At 46.7% G+C, this 16,706-nt stretch overlaps 2 protein-coding genes across 2 annotated transcripts in view; one reads left to right on the top strand and one right to left on the bottom strand.

The window, feature by feature from the left end:
* Positions 1-6,759: 6,759 nt before the first annotated feature.
* On the bottom strand, positions 6,760-9,278 carry NDUFA8 (NADH:ubiquinone oxidoreductase subunit A8). Its single transcript, XM_048325892.1, has 4 exons — positions 9,169-9,278; positions 8,921-9,084; positions 7,458-7,623; positions 6,760-7,005 (listed from the first exon to the last, which is right to left on the bottom strand). The coding sequence occupies exons 1-4, from the start codon at positions 9,217-9,219 to the stop codon at positions 6,868-6,870; spliced, it is 519 nt and encodes a 172-aa protein (XP_048181849.1). The 5' UTR covers positions 9,220-9,278; the 3' UTR covers positions 6,760-6,867.
* Positions 9,279-9,308: 30 nt separating this feature from the next.
* MORN5 (MORN repeat containing 5) overlaps positions 9,309-16,706 on the top strand; it is a 14,664-nt gene continuing 7,266 nt past the window's right edge. Inside the window, exons 1-4 of the mRNA XM_048325654.1 lie at positions 9,309-9,395; positions 9,746-9,893; positions 10,172-10,283; positions 11,141-11,272. Of these exons, the coding sequence (XP_048181611.1) occupies positions 9,349-9,395; positions 9,746-9,893; positions 10,172-10,283; positions 11,141-11,272 (439 nt within the window). The 5' untranslated portion in view covers positions 9,309-9,348. The remainder of the gene's footprint in view (positions 9,396-9,745; positions 9,894-10,171; positions 10,284-11,140; positions 11,273-16,706) is intronic.

The raw sequence follows: 16,706 nt of genomic DNA, 5'->3' as shown, positions 1-16,706 counted from the left end.
CCTGGTGCCAAGACTCGGGAGCTTGGGCTGCTCCTCAGGATCTGCTGGTGCTCTGGAAACATTGGAGACAGGTGGACACAGAGCTCCAGCAGTGCTTGTGGGGCTCAGCCTTTCTCCCCCCAGATCCATGGGGCAGGTGGCCTGTGGTGGCTGAAAGAAACATCGAGATGGGCTTGAAGTCCACAGCTCCAGAGTCTTGGTTTGACACAGGATTTCACCTGTGAACGTGGATGAGAAAGCTACATGTGAGATACCAACCTGTGTGACCCCGGCTACAACCCCAGGGCAAAAGAGGAGAGGAAATGGCAGTGACCAGGCAGGAACAGCAGGGACTCCGAGAGGGAGCAGACCCGTTCCCAGCAGAGAATGAGACACCTCAGGCTTACTCCAGATGACAAGGAATGACACATCCTCTCAAAAGCAGGGTACAGATGGAAATCAATAGCAAATATGTATTTGAAGGTCAACAACAGCTAAAAGGGAAGTAGATATTCAAATTCAGAATTTTTATATGCATTGCTAATGTGGGTATTTTGTGAGGGAATGAGGGTGGAAGGGGCATTTCCAGATAATGCTGTCTTTCCTCAAACCACCCATCCGTGCCTGACACAAGCTGAACTCTGTGGGGTAACGTAAGGATGCGCATCAGAAAGGGAAAATGTCAATAAACAGCAAATAAATCCTGCAGGCCTTTGTTGCTGCTCAAGCTGAAACAAACACAGAAAGGCAACACAGAGAAAGAAGCAAGGAAGTGACATCTTTTAAATCAAATTATCTGCTACCAAAACCAGAGATGGACAATGGCTCTGTGAACACATTAATGTTCCTCTGACAGACCTTCCTGAAAGAAAACACCACTGATGTAGCCAGAATCACTCTGGTTTGTGTCCTAGCAAAAGGCACAAGAAAGCAGAAATGTCCACTTATTAATTGCTGATGATGTAGAGCACAGCACCTTCAGAGTTTTATTGTAATTAGCCAGACTAGTAAATCTTCAAAAGGATTCCTCCAGTGGAGTCCCAGACTCAGATTATGTCATGCCTGAGCACAACCTCCCACAACTGGTTTCACTCATGGTTAGAAGAAACAAAGGCTCTGAGCAAGTGGTGATGGAGAGCAGAGAGGGGTGTGCAAGGACTGGATGCCACACGTGTTCTGGGGACTGTCTCTCCTGTAACCTCCTCCCCTGCTCCTTGGCTCCCTGCACGCAGCCATTCCCAGCACCGGCACAGGATGGCTCTGAGCGGAAGGCAGGGTGCTGCCATTATGATCTCTGAAGGCAGGAGGAGTTCAGAATTGGGAAATACCCCTCCAAGACTGCTCAGAGAGACATTTCTCATCTTCCACCCCGCAGTGAGGTCTCCAGCTGCCTCCCCAATCACAGAGCTGAGCGCTCACAGAGGGCAGAGGCTCCGGTGCAGGTGAGAACCACTGCTCTGCCCACCCGCACCCTGTCACTGTGCAGCTCCTGCTGCTCTGGGCGAGGAGAACAGCACTGGGCCAGGGGCTGTGCCTGCCCTGCCCAGGCAGAGCTTTCCCCAAGACTCCTCTAAGGCACTTCACAAGGACAAAGACAGTAAACAAGCAGAGAGCTGTGTTGGGTGGAACCACCCCATCGCAGAGGAGCCAGGGCAGCGAGGGAAGTGACAGTGCCCCAAGGCCACACAATGAGATAGTGTGACAGGCAGGAAAGGGAAGCTGGGTTGCCTGTCCCCCTGTGCAGGGCTGTCCCCTCCAGTCCCCACTGCTCCTGCTCTGCTCTGCTCTGTCCCCTCTGCAACACGGGTCTAAGAGACAGAAAACAAACACATGAAAGCCTGTAAAAATAAAGAGCCCAGTAACTGGTAGTAAAGACTCCAGCAGCTGTAGGGAGCCAAAAGCTTCTTGGAGGGGGTTGGATGGAAGACGAGTTTCCCTCCCTGCTTGTATTGTATTTCTTTCCTCTGCCAAAATGTGCTTCCTGAGCCTTGGGCAGAGCTCTCGGCGGCTGACCCTCACCTTCCTCTGTTTAGCCTAGAGCGCAGGCTGGCCACGAGCGCCTGAGGCCGCGCCTGGGGACGGGCAGAGCCTCCCGCCGTGCGCACAGGGCCGGGTCAGCCCCGCTGTCAGCGGCTTCCTGAGAGCCACAGCCCAGGCGGCCACACCTGAGCGCCCCGGCCCTCGGGAGCAGCCCAAGGAGCCGAGCGGCAGAGCCTGGAGACAGCCCGGGCTGGGCACGGCAGGAGCGGCGGGGGGAGAGGGTTGCATTGATCCCACCTTTAGGGGCTCCATCCAGCCCTTTTCTCCCAAAGCCGGGTCAGGTTCCTGTCTCGGCCCAGCTGCACACGGGAGGCAGCGAGAACAAAGCAGAGGTCAGGCAGTGCTCTAACCAAAGGGGTAATTCTGACTCCATTAAAATCCTCACTCCCGTTTACATGGAAGCAGAAGGCTGTGCTACTACTTATAAAGAGCTGAACCACCCTCAGGGTGACTCAGCCCTTAACAGAGCTGCCATGCTGATTTTACAAATATTAGAGCAATGCCTTAGATTCAGGGTTTTGTGTGGTTTAACCTATCAACTTGGGAGCAGACCCATAGCTCTTTTATAGAGCTCCCCTTCCCTGTATTTTATTTCTTTTCTTGGTGTCAGAATTGGAGCCAAAGCCGAGGTTAACAAAGCAACAGGCATGGCCATTCTTCCCAGCCCTCATTTACCCTGGTGAGAAGGGAGAAATTAATTTAAATCCTATCAAAAGTGCAAAAGCTGTTTGCCATTTTGTGCTGCAGAACACAGTGTGAACCAAACACTCCCTTTAACCACCTGCACTTGCCAAGCCCAGCCAAGAGCACAGGAACTTGCAGGTTGGAATCCTTTTGTTCAGACACTAGCAACAGACAAGTGTGATCTAAGAAATTTCTCAGGCAGCAGTGATTGGCAAGGATGCAGGCCAGGTAAAAGAGCTTGGGATGCAGGCAAGGTAGAAGAGCTTTTATCCCATTAAATTCTCCCTTCTTTTCTTTGAGCCCTATTCCTGGATATACCAGGTACAGCAAAACTCTTTGTATCCCAGCAGCTTCTGCTTGTCTCCCAGCCCTGGGACAGCCTGGAGCAGCTCTCCACAGCCAGGCAGTCTTGGGGCACGGGGGAATGGGGCTCTCCTTCCTCACTGCCTGCCCTGGCCAAGCACAGAGAAACCTGCACCATGCCTGTGTGGGGCTTGCCAAGGCTTTGGCAGCACGTGGGAGCGGAGAAATTTGTTGAAGCAGAAACCAAGCCCAGGAATAACTCCTGCACCAGTGAATAAGCCGTTGCTGCCCTGCCTTGGAGGTCTGGGAGCCACCCCTCCTCCAGCATCTGCTTCTGCTTGCAGCGCTGATTTACTACTTTAAAGCCAAACTCACACCATGGACTATTTGCTTCTCGTTTGCTGTGCTGTGTTTTCTCAGACCCCATCCCTTTGCCAAAGTACTATTTGCACCACGCTCAGCCATGCAGAAGGTGCCTTAGATTCTGATCAAGTCCCCAGGTAGAAGGGCTCGCATGAAAAAACAGAAAATTATTAACAGAATTACTAACATTATTAAGACCATTTGGTGAGGCCATGTCTGTTCCTAACAAAGAGAAATAATGTGCTTTCATACAAAGGTAAATACTGCAGTTAACCTGTTCCCCATCCTTGCCTGTCCCACACATTTCACACCATCTCCACAGGTGCAGAACCACCCTGCTCTCTGCAGCTTCAGGGTCATCTCCTTTCTGGATTCAGAGAAGGAGTTACAATGTACACTGTAACTTCCCAACCATCTCCATCTACTTTGACTCTACCTTAACTTCCTTAAACTACATCAAATGTGACTGAGGCAATCAGAATGTTTTCAAAGCATTTTTCTTCCTCTTTTCCCTTCATACTCAAGAGTTTTTATATGTAGGAAAAATCAAGTTGAGACAACGTGAATTTTATAGCAAAGACAAAAGATCAAATCAAGCTTCTATATTTAAGTAGCATTTAGATTTTCTCGACAGCAAAATCTTCATAGAGATGCCCAAAATCAGCTTAACGCAGCCACAAGAGGGAGTCTGAAATCTCCTGTTACTGCCCCGATGGATTCTGCCTTCTAAACTCTTCCAGTACAAGAGTGCACAGAGAGCTTCAAAAGGATTGTACAGTCCTGAATTGAGCAGAACCATTTGAAACCAGGGCATCTCTAACTGCCAGACGTTTTGGAGAGAGACTTTCTCCTCGGAAATATGCTACTGCCATGCAAGTCTGCTGCACCAGAAATGTGCAGTCCCACCTTACTGAGACTTGAAATTATGCTCAGATTTTACTCTTCCTACTCATAGTCTGAACGAATGGAGCACGTTCTGCCTAATCTGACCCATGGTGGGACAAGCTACAACACTGGCTTAACTTTTGTTAATTGAACATGTGATTAGAAACTCTGGCAAAGCTGAGAGCCCACAGCATAATAAATAACACTTCTCACAGGGCCAGGGAAATATCTGTGTTGAATCTTTGTCTGCTTTCCATCTGCCAAAAAAATTGTCAAGACACATTCCTCAAAAATACTTTTATGGTTTTTACTCAGTCTTGACATCCACTTGTTCTAGTTCCCATTACAGCTCCAAAGGGGCATCTAGGTCTGAGTAACGCCACGGGATTTTGACCAGAAATAGCTGCATTCAGGCACTGTCCAAAGCACCATGAAAAGCCTCTGGCAACACTTTTCCAGAGAGATTTAGCTAAGACATAAAGACAAGGAACAATTATCTCAGAGAGGTTAATGAAGGAAATGCTCAGAGTACAGCTAAATTCTACTTGACTTTATCATTTCATTGTCCTCCTCTGCTGATCTCTTCTGTACTTTCACCTGCCCGCTCCTGCTTGAAACTGAAGAGGGAATCCAGGCCAGCAGACAGTTAATTCTGACATTTAAACCACGATCAGTGCATCATTACTGGATCCCCCACCTCTGACCCAAGAGGCTGTAGATACAGCTGTCAAGAAACAGATGAACAATCTTAAACCTTTGAGGCTTCAGCATAAATCACTAGTTTGTTTTTTTTTTTTGCTTACAGTACTAGCCAACTTAAGGGTGGGGTTCCTATCAGGCTGCTGAAAAGATTTGCCCCCCTACTCATACATGTCCTTCTTTTCAGAAGCAATCTAATGGGAAAAAATATTCTTTAACTGTCATTAGGGGCTGACTACTGGAATGCCCGTGCCTGCTTATTCCAAAGCAGATGTTCAGCAGTGCAATGGTTCATACAATACGCTGACAATAGTAAGTTATTAGCAGAACATTGTAAGATCTAAAAACTCCTGATAACTGTTGGGAGTGGGTCAGCAAAGATCATATGTGATACGTGTTAACATCCCAGAACAATTTATCCTCTCCTCAGCCAAACCTCGTTTCACTCACTCAGCTGAATGTAATTAGACCCCAAGCTTGTCCTGATTTCAGTCTCAGCAGAGAAGGGTTATCTTTCTTCAGCAAGACCTGGCTGCTCCGAGATGGTGGCAGTGATCTGCAAGGAGAAACTGCAAAGGTGCAGCACCGGCTCACAGATTTAGACAAGGAGCTGCTAAGACAGCCTGGTATGTACATTAAAATGCAAATAGAGCACCTGCTTCGAGTTCCAGTCAATGCACCCCAGCAGAAAGTAGCAAGAACCCAGAAGCCACACAGTGCACAAGCTATTTTTAGATAAATGTTACACAATTTTCCCTCTAGCTTCAGGGATCAGAAACATATGCTGCAGCTATAGAACCATTATAGTTTAATCCCACCTCAAACAAGGAGATGGCAAATCTTCAGATCCTACTAGCAGCAGGCTACTCAAGGAGCAGAGCACAGTTCTACTCTTTGCCACTGTTCAGGTGAACGATGTTCAGCTCTCACCCAGAGCAAGTTAAATTGCACATTGCCTTGGGAAAAACAAGTTCATTGGATTTTTTTCTGACCTGTAGAATAAGGTTTTTTGCTATTGGGTGGAGGTGAATGAAAGACTAGATCCAACTCCTGTGAAAAACACGACTTTCAGATATTGTAGAAAAGATACATTTTAAAAAGCTCACTAACTCCTCTATCAAAAAGAACATCACAGTTAAAAACTGAGAAGGATTTGCCCCAAACCCTTTAAGTCAGGGCCTTGAGACAGAATACAAGTTCCTTTCTTACACTGCTTCATGGGGAACAAGATCCCTTAGGAGAAAATTTTTCCTGAAAGGTATTGAAAATTCAGTATGATTCTTCTGATAAAGTAGCTTGTGTTCCCCCAACAGAACAGTCCAAAAAGTGGAAGTCACCAACCAATGTTGTATGAGCAGCTGGGAAGCACAACAGGGATCTTTTTGGCAGAACCAGCACTGCCTTCATACCTAGCAAATGCCACAGATTCCAGAAACCCCTTGCTCCAAGACAGATTTTAGGTTAAACCTCTACAGGAGTCCCTTGGAAAAAATGCACAATTATCAGTTGCAAGACTAAGGGAAGACATTAATGACTTGTTTGTTCCCAGAGTTTCCTTGATCCATGAGGCAATGTTCTCAGTAAGTAAATCAAGTCTCACGCCAGTTTGTGATTAATGGGACACCAGTCAAAGACTGGAACTACGTTTGTACACATCACAGACAATCCTGGTAATCATGATCAACCAGCTGACATTACTGGTGCCCAGAGGGTCCCAAGGGCTGTGTGACTGCAGAGAGCTCTGAGCAAAACAGGGAAATGCATTGTTCTCGTTGCTATGAGTTTAAAGAAGTCTGCTCAGCCATGTAATGATTTGGGGCTCTTTAATTGTTAATAATACCCAACACACACCACACAATTTACATGTGCAAGTGCCACATCTCTGCACTTGAGTCACAGCACAGCCTGCCCACTTCACCAGGACCAGAAAAAGAGCCTGCTGCCAAAGGGAGAGGGCTTCAGCTCCCCCTCAATGGGTGAGTTTGGCTCTGGTCTGGGTCTAGAGTGATAGGCATTCTCAGGCAGAGGACGGTCTGTCTTCACCTTTGTAACCTGGAAAGAAATGCAAAGAAGTGATACAACTTCTCACAGCATTCAAGAGCCAGGTTGAGTCAGAACTTCAAGGAAGAACTACGAAGAAGAACCAAACAATACTAAGGACACACTGTTCAGCTGATGAGAGCGCCTCAATACTTCTAAGAAAAGGGAGGGGTGTTTCATCACAACTACAGAGTAGCTCCATGTGAGTATGGGCTTCATTCCTAAAGGAAAAGTCTCTACACCAGGAAAAGTAAACAGCAAGAGTTTCATTGTTTAAGAAAAGTGCAAGTCTTCTGGAAAAGCAACCCTGAAAAATGCTGCCAGTCTTATCATCCCACAGACTCCCAGTGCCGAGTTCACGAATCACCATCTGGCCAAGAGATGCTGGAGACCTGGTCTGGACAAAACGTGCATAAGGAGGGAGAGCAGGATCTGCCTGTCTGCCCCAAAGGGTAAGAAGTTACCTTGGAGAGGTCTCCCAGGTCAGGTCTCACCCAGCCCAGCTTGTCCAGCACGCAGGAGTCGAAGGCTGCCTGCTGCTTGCGGCAGCGGCGCAGCTCCTGCTGGTTGCTGTAGTCGATGCACGTCCAGTACGCGGTGAAGGGCTCGGCACAGTGCGTTCGGATGCTCCTGGGGACAGCACAGGCACAAACCCCTCAGCAACCACCACTCAGCGCTCTTCTCTCGCACTCATTCCAACCTCAGCTCGGGATAAAGTGGGTTTTGCAGCTTTAAGTTCTCAGGAACATCTAAACTTTCAGTCAAGTCAGTATTTGTATCAAATACCTGTATAATTTCCATCACTGCAGCTATAATTAATATAACTTAACTGCACGTGGAGACAGCAATAACTTAACTGATATATGGAGGATATTTTTGCTGGGTAGATGTTCACAGCCCCTCCACAGGACATCTTTGTTTTGCCAAATAATTTAGTTACATTATACAGTGCTCTAATGCTTCCAAATGATTTTGTGTCTAAAGCTCAAGAAGCCGTGCTTAGAACAGAGGTTTCAGCTGCTAGACTGAAGGTGGACATGCCTTGAGGTAATTAAATCAGGTCCTTTACTAGCAGTACTGGCACATGCCTTGGATCTACATGTTTGGTCAGGAGACGCAGGTGGTGCACCTGTGAGACAGGGAGGACAGACAATGCAATGCTCAGGTTGGTTTCCTCGAATTCATAGCACAGCTGCAAGGTGCAGCAGCCTCACACCACTGCCCTCAGTTCCCAACAAAAACCCAGGCCACTTGCTCTGAAACAAGGGCTACAGAGCTTCACATGACACAATAAATTCATGTATAAATAATCAAGACAAAACACATAGCCTCTATCCCCAGGAGTTTAAGAAGCAAATGTAAAAGTTTTGAAGGCCATCATGGTGGCAGCATTTTTAAATAGAATCATGGGATTACAGAATAGCTTGGATTGGCAGGAACCTTAAAATTCATCTCGTTCCACCCCCTGCCAGGGGCAGGGACACCTTCCACTATCCCAGGTTGCTCCAAGCCCCATCCAACCTGGCCTTGGACACTTCCAGGGATGGGGCAGCCACAGCTTCTCTGGGCACCCTGTGCCAGGGCCTCACCACCCTCACAGGGCAAGATTTCTTCCTAATACCTAATCTAAACCTGCCCTCCGTCAGTGTGAAGCCATCCCCCCTTATTCTGTCACTTCATACCCTTGTCACAAGGCCCTCTCCAGCTCTCTTGTAGCCCTTTCTGGTACTGAAAGCTGCACTAAGGTCACCCCGGAGCCTTCTCTTCCCCAGGCTGAACACCCGCAGCTCTCCCAGCCTGTCTCCAGAGCAGAGGTGGAAGGAGTGACCGCCAGCGCTCCAATGACACTGCCGGGCAAGGCCCCGCAGCACCGTCACCTGCAGGCCCGTGCGGCTCCGCCGGTGTGTCCCGGCCGGGGGCCGCTCACCTGAAGAAGTCGATGGCGCACTGGTTCACCTGCCGGCCCTCCCTCAGGCACTTGCGCGGGTCCTTCTCCTCCCAGCGGCACAGCATGAACTCCTTGTTGGGCCGGTCGCACTGCGAGCCGTAGTGGTGCGCCGCGGCCTTCAGCACGGACGAGCTCACCGTCACCTGCGGCGGGGCACAGCGGCCGTGAGGGCGGGCGGGGAAAGCAGGGCAGGGCGGGAAAGGTCCCGCTGCCCCTCACGCACTCACCTCCGGCACATCGAGCTCCTCGAGCGGCGGCACCCGCAGCACCCCGGGCATGGCGGCTCTCCTTGAGCGCCCTCAGCGCCCGCCCCGCACCGCGCACGCGCCGCCGCGGGGGGCGGGGCCGCGGCGGGCGGGGGGGCGGGGCCGTTGCCGCGGTGACCGGGACGCGCCGTCGGGGCCGCCATGGAGCTGGCGGGGGAGCGGTACCTGGGGGGCATCATGCGCGGCAGGTGGGGCCGGGGGGCAACCGGGGACACGGGGGGACCGCGAAAGGGCAGGGGGGGCTCGGGGGAACCGGGGAGCGGGACGGGGTGTGCTGGGGGCACGTGGGAGCGGGGGGTCCGGGAAGAGGCGGGGGAGGGGAGCACGGGGACACGGAGGGCCCAGCGGGGTTCGCAGGGGACAAGTGGGACCGGGGGCCCGACGGAGCGAGCAAAGAGGTACCGGGAGGGCCGGGGAGTCGCGGGCGTTGCGGGTGGCAGATGGGCCATGGGGGCACGGTGGGGGGGTGGTGGCTGATGGGACCCGGGGGGCGCCGGGGACGCGGGTTTGCCATCACCCACCCCCCCATCTCTCCCAGGATGGAAGGATTCGGCTACTACGCGCTGCCGGCGGGCACCGAGTACCGGGGCTCGCTGTGGGACGGGATGTTCCACGGGCAGGGCGAGCTGCTGCTCCCCAGCGGCGGCGGGTACCGGGCGCTCTGGGTCCGCGGGGCGCCCACGCAGGTACGGCCGGGGGGCTTCAGCGCGAGGGGCCTCCGCTGGCAGGAGACCCCGCCGCCAGGGAGGCTTTGAGGTGAAATACGTGAATTTCCGAGCCAAGACAGAGTTCGGCCCCTCGGGGTGGGGAGAGGCTGCTGGCGGCCGGGCACCGCAGACAGGATTCCCGACAAAAGCCGAGCGGAGCCGCACTGGCCCTGCTGGGGCTCTGCCGGTGCAACCTGGCCTTGGCGTTCCGTCCATCCATCATGTTTATTAACTCTGCACTTAAACATGTTTTGCAGGGGAAATTCACTTTTGCAGATGGTCTCGAATACGACGAGGAAAAATGGCATTACTGCGATGGCTACGACAGAAGATTTTATACAGAAATCTGTTCTGGTTTTAAACCGCCAGGTACTAAATTGCGTTTGCAATCCTAAGAGTCTGGAAGGAATTAAACTAACAACTTTGCTTAAGAAAGATTAATTCGGCTACATGAGTAACATGGAGCAGAAATGCTCTGGCTAATTTCATACAACCCTAAGACGCTGCCAGAAGAATGTGGACACCACCTTCCACCAGCACAGCCTGGGATGCAGCACTGCATCCATAGCGGGTCTCTTGGAGTGATGACCCACAGGACAGGGCTTTATTATCTACAGCTTTTGATATCCTGATTAACCCTTTTATACCTTTCACCCTCACTGCACCAGCAGGGTGCTTTTGATACAGAAAAGCTGAGCAAAGGCAATTAGTTTGCATCCAGGACATCAAATGAAGTTTCAAGCATCTGCCCCACGTAGCTTTTTAGTAGGTTTGTGTTCAGTCTATGTTTTTGCTAAAGACTTCTATAATGTTATTGTTTATTGTGGTCAAAAGGTGGATTTACAAGAAAAAAGTGAGTAAAATCTGTAACATAATACACACAATACATAGAATATTTTAGCGATGACATGGAGTTCTGTGAGGCCAGCAAGTCTCTCCTGGCCCCATTTTGGATTTTAGGGTTGTACTTGTAATGTTAACTTGGTGGGCTGAATCCCAGGACTGTGAATGAGGAAATCAAAGTGACAGTTTTTTATCACACAATCTTCGTGTGTGCATTTTTCCATTTTCATTTTCCACATCAGCAAAATTGACAAAATGCTTTACAAAATTTATTGTGAAGTAACTATGTTGTTTTTATAGCAAACACCATGGAGATGTATGTTAGTTATCTTGATCAAAGGCATAAATTTTTTAAAAAATCAAACCTTGTTTTTCCCCTTCAGGCATTCCTCAGCTTACAAACCTGGATCCTCCCAAAATAATCCCAGAAGGTTGTTATGACTGTGGGGATGGATTCTATAACCCCAAAACCAGAGTTGTTGTTGACTACAAACACAAGTTTCTGAGAAATGCAGGTATGATTTAACTTCTTCTGCAAGGTAAACTATGAAGAGTTTATTTCTCGTATCTTCTAGGTTGCCTGATTAAAGCCAAAATATAAACAACTCCATGACTTGGTTCTATTATCACTGAGGTAAAATATCTTTAACTTATTTGTTTTTTCAGTGATTTATGTATCCCCAGAGCTGTACAAATAATATTTTGTAAAATTACAATGAAGTATTCCCAAGCATATATGAATAAATACATTTTATTAGCATTTGGTATGTTAATCTCAGAAAAATCTTCAGTCTCTTCTGTTATGATCTCAAGCAAGGGAGTGGTTGTGAGTGGCACGTCACTGATCCTGAAAGCTGAAAAGCTCCATGTTGTGAACCAGAAAAGTGCTTAAGCATGTGCTTATCTCTACATGTTGGAATAGTCCAGTTTATTAAAATGAGTCTGGGTCTTACCTTCCTGAACAGGAAACCTTCACCTTGGAGAGCTGTATTTGGAGTAGACTCTGGCAAATACATGGATAAGTCCCCAAATTAATAAGCCTTGGGGAAAATTAGTTCTTACCAAGCCAAAAGAGAAACTTTTCAAATTAAAAGCCACAGAATATCCTCAAACAGTTGACATTGGGATAACTCAAAAAATTTAATCTGACCTGAAGAAAACCTAATTTGTGTTCTGGCTATTTAGTGTTTATCACCTTTTCAGTGCAGACATTTTTAAAATGAAACTGATTTCTGAAAGCAACCACCCACCCTGCTTTTTTTTTTTTTTCTCAAATGTCCAAATTGCAAAACCTCTTTTTTTCTAGAAAACAGAACATTTCATTTTCAGTGTGCTACAGTTTTTGTTGCTTGGAAACTCCATTTTTCAGCAAATTTACTATTTGTTGTAAAAAAATTCTGCTCTACTCTACTTTCAAGAGCTTTTGTGAGTGTGCACTGTGATATTGGAGGAGGGAAGTGGGGGGGGGTTAAATGAATTGGAGATACCATCTGCTATAAAATATACCCTGTGATACATGGCCTGTTTTATAAACGTTGAATAAAAACTGATCTAGATTATTACAAATGGCATCGATCCAAAATACTGGAATGCAGTGGGCCTACTGATGAGGAAGATAAGCAACATGCTTTCCAAAAACACAGGAACCTACACAGATTAGTACAGGAGGGAACGCCTTGGAATTCAATTTATTGTTTTTTAATCTGTTCTTTGAACTCATTGTCCTTTATGACATTTATCTCAAACCCTACAAATTATATCAATCAATATTGGCTCAGCAGCCCGGCACAGCGTGCAGCCTGAGAGAGTCATGGAGATGGGCTTTGTGTGGCCCTTCCAGCCAGAGCCTGGACACAAAGTTAAAGTTGTTGATGTGAGTGTGAAGAAGGAATGTGTCATGTAGGCCAGACCCTTCCTCTCAAGAACATGAACACAATTGAAAAACCCGGCACTTGTTCAACATCAGAGGAACTCTTGCCGCCCCAGGAGAGATGATTCAGGGCACAAGGCCACTGAAGTAAAGAGAAAAAAAAAATTAAAAAAACCCCAGCTGTAAGCAGAAGAAACTGAGGAAGAGGCTGAGATGACAGGGAACAGATCCAGAATTACTCCATTATAGGTTGGGCAGGAAAGAGCAGGAAAACCTCCAGGCTTCCAGCCAAGTCTTGAAAGCATCAAAAGCAGATGGTAGGAAGCATTCAGGAAGATCTTACAACAGCTTGACAGGTTTACCAAAATGACACTGTCTTCCTCAGCCCTGGCAGCAGGCTTCAGAATACTCCAGTCCTCACCTTTCACCCTGGCCCTATTATGAAGCAATTCCTAATTGTTTCTGGGCTGTTTGTGGAGGAGAGTGAGGAATCACTGAGCTTTGGCACAGCCTTGCCTCCAGACTGGCAGCATCCAGGTACCGTTCCAGAGGAGAGGAAAGCAGCCGCCATTTGAAACTCCTGAGTTTGCTTCCAGCACTTCTCTGTGGAGATGAGAGGATGTCGAGCACCACAGAGACTCCTGAGGAGTCTGGCAAGCCCTGCACTTCGCTAGCTCGGAGGTCTGATACTCATTTACTCAGAGAGCTCTCGCTGCTAGAGCAGTGCAAAGGCCCATCGTGAAAACATAATCAGGCCCAGGGAATGAGATGACAGCAACAGCTTTGTTATACTTTTTTATCTAGCGAAGTTTTCCAAATTCTCATTATAGCCTCACAGTTATTACTCCGTCCCTAAACCTCTGTTTCCTTGGGGATGCTCAAATTTCTCTTGATTCTCCATGTGTTCTTCAAGCTTTTCTTTTTTCCAGTATTGCGAAGTACGCAAAATTGAGCACATAAATAAGAATGGGAAGGCTCATTTGTAAGGAGATACGTTGTTTATTTTGAATAGATACTGGGACCAGGCTCCTGTTTCACCAGGAGTATTCCTCTTTTTTTTCCCCCAGAAATAGGACTCCTGGCACCTTTGTAACAGAGTTTGGTCAATAGAAAGATCGGAAGATTTCCCAGTTTTTCAGTGAAAAGTAGAAACTTCAAGATGTTATTTTTTAATGCGAAGCAGGGAGGTACAAGAAGAGTTGTGACAGTCAAGTTTTAGGCCCTCTGAATATCAGAGAAGCCCATAACTTTCAAAAAGCAAATACCATCAAAAATAGGAAATTTTTTATGCTGAGATGGAAAAGACCTCAGGAGATTGCCTGGGTCACCTGCCTGTCTTGATGAAAAGCAAAGATATTTCTGATGAAAATTGCCTTGTTTCTCCTGTGGTTTTCCCAGGGATGGGTTAAATAATATAAAACATGCTTTTCCTCTTTTAATATGAGGATTTTTGCTCTACTATTTTCATATTTCTTCTGCAGTCAATATTACCTGGAATATACTTGTACCTCTTACTATAAATCAAAAGACACAGAAAGACACAAAATCTGCCTTTTCACTCAGAGCTCAGTCAGGGAACTGAATTAACAGCAGGATTAGGTCCAGAATACCAGAACAAGTGTCTTATTAAGAGGGGTTTGGTGTTACTGCAGTCCCAAGCCAGCCAGCAATCAGCATTTCTACAAGCCTGAAAGTCTTGTGAAAAGCAGCAGGAAAAATCCTGCTGCTTCAGGAATCATTATAAGCTGAAAAGGTCAAGATTCAAGAACATTATTTTCGTATAGTTTAGAGAAGTCTGGGGTTAGAACGTCTGAGGTTCCTTGGTTGTGAGGCTGGCCTGACTCCCCAGGCAAGGGGGCAAAGCCATTTTAATTCTAAGCCTTAATAATCACAGACTTACAGTTTCCTCATGTTGTTACCTTGGGTTGGAGGCTCTCATGCTTGGTCTGAGAGGACTGAGAAGCACAAATTTTTTGGACAGTCGGCAATGATATGTTCAACCATTTCAGGTTTTTATCCAGCTATGCAAATCCATGAGAGAAATTTCCTACATTTGGACTTTTTTTCCTTACAACTCAGATTTGACTTACACCAAGTGCTTTTTGGGAAACGTAGACTTTGACTTGCCTGAAAAATGTAGTTGAGAAACAGCCATAACCACTCAATAATCGCTCAGGGTAATATTTCTGTACCTACCCTCATGTACCCCAAATACATGCAGATGTTTGCGTGCTCTTTCTCAGAAACTACTGGAGAATTGGGTGTGGGATGAGGACCTGGCAATTTTTCAGGCCTGGAGTATTTCTGGAAAAAAGACAGCAAGTTTAACTTCGAGTCGACTGTGGTGCAGGAAAAAAGATTGACTGCACTGAGGGATCATGCACAGAGCTTTATTCCCTGTTCTTCTTTGAAATTGCCCTTTCTGATGATGGAGGGAGTGGATGAACAGCCTGATTCCAGGCTAGTCCCTAGTCATTGCCTAAGAATGTACGAGTTGTTTTGGCAGATGCCCTGAGCAAGGAGAGGAAAGCCCCAGCAATACACATACAGAGGGAATATGGGATTTTTGTTCGAATGAATTTAGCTTCCCATAGATTTAAATGTCTACTTATAAGGCAGGACCATTTAATCTTTTGTACATTTGTTTCTTTTTTATTTGACTTAAGATACTGAATTTAGATGAGGTTTAGTTCCTACATATTGAAACTCTTAAAAGCTCTTCAAATAATTGTTCTTTGGATACTTGTTAAGCTAAAGAAATCAGTTTTGATCGGCAGTAAAAGTTCATGCTATTTTAAGTGCAATGCTATAGCTATTTTCTGTTGTATATTTAATCATTTTGAATTATATGTCATGTAAAAGATTTTAGCTCTGGGGCATTTGCCAGATGGCTGATTCTGCATTTCACACAACAAAAGAAATAATGTTTGTGTAAAGCTCTTAAAAATAGTTGGTAATCAGTATATTCTACAACGAATAGGATCCAGACCTGTTTGGAAAAAAACCCCAGCTTTTGCAGAAATTAATTTAGAGGATTTGGTCTCTACCTCTGGGCTCTGAACAAAACAAATTGTGTCTATTGTTTGCTGATTTTGTAACATTTAACAAGTTAACGGGATTGTAAATTTTACTCATTTTTATGTTAAATGCCATTTATTGCAATCCATTGATCTTTTTCTCTTTACTTTGGCTGACAAACTTATTTCTGAAAGCAGGGTTGTAAAGCAGAGAGCCAACACTGCTCTCCGTTTACACAAGTAGAGCATACGAATGTGAGTAGCCCTTTGCTTTTCTTGCAACAGCTGGAGTGCTTGTCCTTTTTACTGCTAATTCCTCTTTCTGGCATCTTTGATTCATGTTCCTCCAAAATACCACTGCAAAAAATATTTTCTCTCTCTGCCTTGGCACTCAGCTTCTTCTCTTTGCCCACAAGGCTCTACAGAGCTACCTACAAATTCACCTCCTGGTCTTGTCTCCTCCATCTCCCACATACTTTTTTCCCTTGCATCTAGTCCCAGGATATAGGTTTTTAGCCACATTCATACAATTCCAGTATTCTGGTACTTGCTTTCCAGACTCTGTGGTAGTCAGAAGCTTTGAAAAGTATTACATCCAGAAGCAGGTCAGAAATTGTATTATAACTCTTTGATCTGGATCTCCAAGTGCCACTTATCTACCTCTTCCTATTTTTTAGTTAGATAGCTTTTGTTCTGATGTCAGAGCTCTGGATCTAAATACCCAATGCTTAACAGATAAATTAGTTGAGGAGCCAAATCTCAGCAGGAGGAGAGGCAGAACCCTGGCAAGATCACACTGGGACTGCTGAGTGGGCAAGGCAAATGGCTGAGCAGTGAAGGTGGCAGAGGGAAATTGAGTCTGCTTCGTTTAAAATGAAGATCCCAGACTCCTACGAGAAGTTGGGGGTGTTTTCTTACCCTTCTTTTTTTTTTTTCTTACTTTACCCTAAACACTTCTTAAAATGTTGGACCAATTTTCCTACCCGTCATATGCTCTTTTCATATCTTTTTATATAGAAATGTGTTAAGATCAGGCACATTTTGGATGCCATTGCAAAATTC

The sequence above is a fragment of the Corvus hawaiiensis genome, chromosome 21 (genome assembly GCF_020740725.1).
Source record: "Corvus hawaiiensis isolate bCorHaw1 chromosome 21, bCorHaw1.pri.cur, whole genome shotgun sequence".
In the NCBI taxonomy this organism is placed as follows: domain Eukaryota; kingdom Metazoa; phylum Chordata; class Aves; order Passeriformes; family Corvidae; genus Corvus; species Corvus hawaiiensis.
Note: the sequence above shows the minus strand (reverse complement) of the source record. Positions and strands in the feature narration are given on the sequence as shown.

What these genes read in the sequence shown, in the direction of transcription:
- NDUFA8 (XM_048325892.1), bottom strand. Translation starts at nt 9,219, where the DNA reads ATGCCCGGGGTGCTGCGGGTGCCGCCGCTCGAGGAGCTCGATGTGCCG. An exon ending in AGGAGCTCGATGTGCCGGAG is followed by an intron (nt 9,085 to 9,168) that starts GTGAGTGCGTGA and finishes GCCCCGCCGCAG; the next exon opens with GTGACGGTGAGCTCGTCCGT. An exon ending in ACCTGGGAGACCTCTCCAAG is followed by an intron (nt 7,006 to 7,457) that starts GTAACTTCTTAC and finishes ATTTCTTTCCAG; the next exon opens with GTTACAAAGGTGAAGACAGA.